General features: G+C 40.7%; 1 protein-coding gene across 1 annotated transcript; it reads right to left on the bottom strand.

The window, feature by feature from the left end:
- Positions 1 to 449: 449 nt before the first annotated feature.
- On the bottom strand, positions 450 to 2,666 carry LOC108363795 (uncharacterized). The gene is made up of 2 exons (XM_017617279.1): positions 1,984 to 2,666; positions 450 to 1,458 (listed from the first exon to the last, which is right to left on the bottom strand). The coding sequence occupies exons 1-2, from the start codon at positions 2,664 to 2,666 to the stop codon at positions 450 to 452; spliced, it is 1,692 nt and encodes a 563-aa protein (XP_017472768.1).
- Positions 2,667 to 6,714: the final 4,048 nt, after the last annotated feature.

Genomic DNA, 6,714 nt, shown 5'->3' with positions numbered 1-6,714 from the left:
TTTTTGTATTGAATTTTTGGTTTAAAATTTATTTTTTCCTTTTCAGTAGGGTTTTTGCACATTATCTTCTGCGTGAGAATTGATCGTAATATATACGCATCTAAATAAGAGACTGGAACACGGCTGTTTGTCAAAAGCATACGATTTCGAACTCGCGTAAATGTACATTTGCTAAATGCTATAGCATGAACGCTCTTCGAAAACATATGTTCGAAAGTGCTAAATGTTGCATTATAAAATCCAGCAAAAACGCTGCATTAGACTGAGTTTTATGCTTAGTTTATTTGAACAATGCGGTGTATTTTATTCGGTTTATGAAAAAGTCAGTCGTTACACGTAAAAGAAAAAATCAAAGATAAAAACCTTCTTAGAGATCAAACTTATAACTAGATATTTCGATAAATTGATGCATATCGTATTAGTCGATAGATAAGCAGAGTTACCAAATCTCATACATCCTGCCCGGCTGGACGGGTAAGTTCAGGATGATCCAAAAGCCTACAGATTTTCTGTATTGGTCGCATGCACTCGCCTGTTGCATGTTTGATGGTGACCACACGTACCAAGCCATCGGTACCTGGATGTAACCGTACCACCCTGCCAAGTCGCCAGTGCGTAGCTGGTAGGTTCTCGTGGCGAATGATTACAATGTCGCCTAGCTGGATACTGTCATTGTTCTTATGCCATTTTGATCGGGTCTGTAACGTGGAGAGATACTCATCATGCCATTGCTGCCAGAAATGCTGCTGCATCTGCCGTAGCTGACGATAATAAGACAGTCGATTAGAAGGTACTTCGCCAGTTGATTTTTCGGCCACTGCCACGATTGATCTCCCGATCAGGAAGTCAGCCGGTGATAATGCCATCTTGTCGTCAAGGGTATCATGTAGTGCAACCAGCGGCCGGGAATTTAGACAAGGTTCCACATGCACCAAAAGTGTGTGCAACTGGTCGTAGTAGATAGAGCGCGTGTCAACTATTCGAAGTATGTGTTTTTTGGCAGATTTCACAGCGGCCTCCCAGAGCCCGCCATGATGTGGAGCTCCCGGCGATATAAAATGCCAACGTGTGCCCTTGTTTGCCAGGTTCTGCTGAGCATACTCGCCATGCCATGCTTGCAGATCTTCTGCCATCATGCGATTTGCGCCTACGAAGGCTGTGCCATTATCACTATATAAGTCGGTACATAGACCACGTCGATTTACGAAACGGGTGTAGATATTGATAAACGCCTCTGCCGAGAGATCTTCCGCCAATTCTATGTGTACCGCTTTTGTTGCCATACACACAAATATCGCTGCATAAGTTTTCTTCACTGTGCGGATGGCCTTCGAACCGATGCGTATGTTGAATGGGCCACAATAGTCGACGCCTGATACTGAAAAGGGGGGTGCGGGGGTAACGCGTGCCTTTGGTAACGATGCCATACGTTGATTCATCATAATATGCTTGTGCCGCCTGCAAGTAGTACAGGAATGGATACATTGTTTGACCAGAGAGCGTGCGTATAGGATCCAATATTTCTGGCGAATAGTATGCAGCATAAGCTGAACGCCTCCATGCAGTGTGTCAGTATGCATTTGCCATACAATAAGCTTAGTTAGGGTGCTCTCTCGCGGAAGTAGGATGGGATGACGTATCCCGTCCTCAACGCCTGCGTTGTCTAGTCGACCACCCACTCGAAGGATGCTGAATGTTGAATCATCAGTAAACGGAGCCAATGCCAGGAGCTTGCTTGAAGATGGAATCGTCAGTGCCTTGCGTAATGATGCGATTTCTGGCAGGAAAAACCTGCCTTGCTCTGCATGTATATGCCAATATAGCGCTATATCTATCTCGGCTGCTGATACGTGTAAATTAGACCGATAGTGGCGATGATTTTTCTTAAATCTCATGAGGTATGCCGTAGAACGAAGCAATTTGCCAAGATTACTGAAGCGGTCTAGTAAGTCGATGATGATGGTCTGCCTGCCATCGGAATACCGAGTTTGCAATGTGTGCAATGTGGTTGTCTGCATTACATTGGATTTTACTGGTTTTAATTCCCCCTCCATCTCCACGATCTCCTCTGGTGCCAGTGTATGTATTCTGGCGATTGGATAGTTATCCGATGTGGGGCCATGCCACCACAAATGATGATGTAGTAGCGCTGATACAGTGCTGCCACGGCTTGCACAATCAGCTGGATTCAATTTTGTAGGGATATGATGCCAATTTGCAATATCAGTTTTCTGCTGAATGAAGCCAACCCGATTTGCCACATATTGGTTCAACTGCGATGTGCTTTTATGCAGCCAATGTAACACAATATTGGAATCTGGAAACAATCGGTATGATATCTGCTCCAAGCGTAGAGCTCCTTTTATTTCGCCCAGAAGTGTAGCCAATAGATGGGCAGCGCTCAACTCCAAGCGAGGTATAGTGATGCTATGTAGTGGCGCTACTCGAGTTTTCGATGCAACTATCTGACTAATAGGTTGCCCATCGTTGCGTTTAGTGCATAAGTAAATGACAGCAGCATATGCCTTAGTGCTGGCATCGCAAAAACCATATATATGTGATTCAGCCTGCGGCCGCATGCCAAGCCATCGTGGAATTTTTATCTCTTCTAATTGTTTCAACTCATTTCGGAAGGTGAGCCATTCGTATTGTAATTCAGATGGCATGTTATGCGGGATGACTGTTGGTTAAGGCGAAGCGGTTTCCAGGCATGGTTGCGGGCCCAGGCTAGCTCGCCGTACGGGGGGGTTGTTTCCGCGCACCTTACCTACTCCTACATAAACAAAAAAATCATGCCTGTCTGTACTTTGCAGTGAAAAAAAAGAACTCGAGATGACATAAACAGAAAAAAACGTGATAGCTAAAGAAGAAGGCCTGTCCAGTCAGGTGGAGTCGTCCCACCCCCTCTGCGTGCCTCGCATACGCAGCCATGGGCGTTGCGTCGACTCCTATTAACGTTGCAACGCCCCCTAGTCCTGATCTTGTATGTCTGTCCACTAATTCATCAGTCCTGTACCTGTCCTGTCAATCTGTCAGTGCCCTCACGTCCCCTCTTAGGCCTGAGTGTAACACCCACACCAAACTCTATAGGTTTACCATTCCATTTTTAGGACTCTTTAACCTCTCAACTGGATAGCAATAAAATTACAGGTAAATTCATTGACCTTGTTTTTATTTTATAGTTATGATTTATTTCTAAATATTCACAAGAAAATCTTTAATCCTATGTATACCTACTCTATTACATCTAAGGAAATTCAAGAATTCAAAAACAATTGATTTCGCTTATCAAAATTCATATGGCAAAAGTCTCAACAAAGTTAGGCTAATTACAAAAATTCTCAAAAAAATTAAAAAAATATTGATATATGTGCAGAAATGTATAAAAAAAATACAAGTTCGCTATGCTAATAAAGCGGGATGGAATTAATAAACAATAAAAAAAAAATATTTAACTAAATTAAAAATGACTTCAAACGCGGGATAAATACTTCAGAACTTAGTAAATTGCAATTTCTCTTCTATTTTCTTGATTTAATATGCTTATGTGAATGCCCCTATTTCAATATTTCTAGTGCTTTAATGAACATACGCATATGTACTTCCGTATGTATATGCAAAAGAAGAATAGCCGCGAATATTTAGCACTATGGAACGCAGTAACCAAAACAAAAAAAAAATATATATTATATACGTATGTATATATATGTATATATGTACATAAGTAGGTGTGTATTAAATTATCTTCTCACTCACCTTTAGCATTCCCACGATGCTGGTACCAACATGTAGAGAGGACGCTGAAAAGGGCTGGAAATCGACATACATGCACATACATAGATATATAGGTATTAGCGGCCAGCTGAGGTCTGACGACCTGCGCTACTTGTTGCTTTGGTCACTCGCTCGTGTTTGCGGGCAGCGAGCGAGTCACACGTGCAGTACGCTTTCCGACAATTAATTTCTGAGATTTGCGTAAATATAAATTAAAAAGCAGAAATATTCACTCGGATTGCAAAAAAAATAAGAAATATAAATATCCGACTATACGTATATTGAAAAAAAAAACCCAAACTATATTGCTAGTACGAAAGTTAAATCAAGTGCGAAGTGAAATTGCGAATGGTGTGATAAGGTAAAATAAGGCAACAAACGAAATAAGCAAAATCAGCATTAAAAGAAAAAAACTAAGCACACAGTCGCAAGTTGTCATTAAGAATTAAAGTTACAAATCCAAATTAATCAAAGTGCAAATTACTGAAAAAAAAATGGTTTCAAAAAAAATCCCTTACAAAAAAACGTGCGAAAAACAGCAACAACCAAAAGCAATGGTGACGTCGTCGGTTCTGCTGCGCTGCTGGTCGCGGCGGCGCGGTTGCTATCGGCTTTCGTTGGGCGATCTCGCCGTTGCTGACCGCGCGACGATGTATGTACATATATACGTGGCTGGTGCTGGCGAATGTTCGCTCACTGCAATTCAGCCCACTCTCCCCAGTTCTGCTTACTTGTTCCAGGTGAGTTCTAGTCTGCTCTTCACTTTTTCAGCTTCCCTCACTCTATGTACCTCCAGCTTCCAAGTGTTCGAATTTTGTGCAGCGGCCGTTGACCCGCTCCCACCTCTATGTAATCCGGCCAGCTGATCGTTTTATTGTTGTTTTTGCCCTTTTGTTTCCTGTATTTTGTCGCTTGCGGATGTGATGCCGAAATATCTCCTTACGTATGTGTATGTATGTAGGTATGGGTATTTATATCCGTACTTCCTTGTAAAGACTTGTTGTTTTCCCAGCAAATGTTGCATGTACATATGGATGTGTGTAGTACTTCGCTAAATTCTTCGACGTTATCGTCGTAGCTATCGGTGCCTTTTGCTAGCGCTGTGGCAAGTAGTGCTCGTGGATGTGCTATGTGTCGGGGGCACTTACAGCAGGTTGTCGTGGCGTGTATTTGAGTACTTTTTCTACTGAAGTCCTTTTGTACGTCCGTACCGGCGACCTGGAAGATATTAAAGAAGTCTTACGTACATTTGTCATTGCATAATTTTTCTTAGGGACTTCTCTTAGCATTAATCTCCATCTGCACTGGCCTTGCTATGCATACACATGTACATATGTATATACTTTTGTATGCGCAGTTCTGTGCGTACATACATTAGGACTTATATGCACATGCGTATGTACCTGCCTACGCAAATTCACACTAAGTCCCCTATATTTAAAATAATTTCAATGTGGCTATCATCAAAACTTACCTCAAATTCCAAATACTTTTAGTCTAACAATTCAATAATAGCCCGTTTAATTGACGGTACCCAAAAATCACGGAACCTAAAAACCGCTAGTTGCACTTGCGCGAACCCTTTTATATTTTCTTACAAAACTTTAACACAGCACCTTTTTTTTTATTTTTTTTTTTTCACACTTCAAAACTCGCGTCCACTTGAACTTTCTCGGCACCGTAACTTTCTTCTGACTCACTTCAGCCTCTTTCAGTGCCGTTTTATTGCACTTCGGCTGGCCGCAGTGGTCACTCATTTCTCATGTTCTTACTCAACTTGAAGTTGTCCTACCACACACACATACACATAACACACACAACACACACAAACACGCACACGCAAACGCCCGCTTAGAACTGCTTTATCGAACCGCCGGGCTAGCGAAGTTTCACCCCTTTAGTGTTGTATGGTGTGTAAAAGAATCATCGAAATTATAGCTAGCTGCTTTCACATCCGGTGGATACGCTCACATACTAACACAGCCACACTAGGTGCAAGGCTTCGTTACACGCTCGTACCCGCCGATGGTGCCTGCAACATGGAGCGTGTACGTAAAAAGGTTTATAACGCAGCCCGTCCTGGTTTTGTACCGCCCAACGTGCGGCTTCGACCCACGACCTAGAGCCGGGCTTTCAGTGCCTTGCTAATGTTTCCAAGGGTTTCATCCTACTTATCGTAATCTAGCTACGTACGGTCACATTTCTACGCACAGGTTCTACTCCTACCTCACAGAATAATGTACTTGCTACAGCGCACACCATAATTATAACTACTAAATTAATCAATAATCCCACAAATAAAAAGTCAATAAAAATATGCATACATAAGTCAGGTAGGTAAATATATCTAGATAAATAAATAAAATACATATCACAGAATTCGTAATAACATAGTTAAGTGGTAAAAAAAAAATGTATAAAAACAACTAAACAAAAAAATATCACAGAGTTTATGACTATGCGGTCAAGTGGAAAGAAAAATATCACAGCGCAATAAATCAATAAATAATTACATATGACTAATAATAAAAAATACATAGATAAATAAATAAATTNCAACTAAACAAAAAAATATCACAGAGTTTATGACTATGCGGTCAAGTGGAAAGAAAAATATCACAGCGCAATAAATCAATAAATAATTACATATGACTAATAATAACAAATACATAGATAAATAAATAAATACATAAATAAATGAATAAATAAATAAATGAATAAATAAATAAATAAAAGTAGTCCAGTAAAAAAACATAAATAAATAGTCTGATAATAAATAAGATAACCAAAACATATAGACAAGTACTAACTCACATATACTTAATCACAACACGTTGCACGTTACACAACACACATGAAAACTATGCTAAAAAAATATCTTTAGCATGGTCTACCCCGATTCTCTTTCCACTGGTGTCACCTAGCTCATACATCGAGTTA

The sequence above is a fragment of the Rhagoletis zephyria genome, unplaced genomic scaffold, assembly GCF_001687245.7.
Source record: "Rhagoletis zephyria isolate East Lansing unplaced genomic scaffold, Rhagoletis_zephyria_1.1 Rzeph_scaffold_01378, whole genome shotgun sequence".
Taxonomy (NCBI): Eukaryota; Metazoa; Arthropoda; class Insecta; order Diptera; family Tephritidae; genus Rhagoletis; species Rhagoletis zephyria.
The sequence above is the reverse complement of the archived record's forward strand: the minus strand, read 5'-3'. Positions and strand labels throughout refer to the sequence as shown.

Excerpts from the sequence above, each read along its gene's own strand:
- LOC108363795 (XM_017617279.1), bottom strand. The coding sequence starts at position 2,666 with ATGCCATCTGAATTACAATACGAATGGCTCACCTTCCGAAATGAGTTG. Across the intron at positions 1,459-1,983 it reads TTGCACACATTGCAAACTCG|GCGGCACAAGCATATTATGA; the intron begins GTATTCCGATGG and ends TACTACTTGCAG.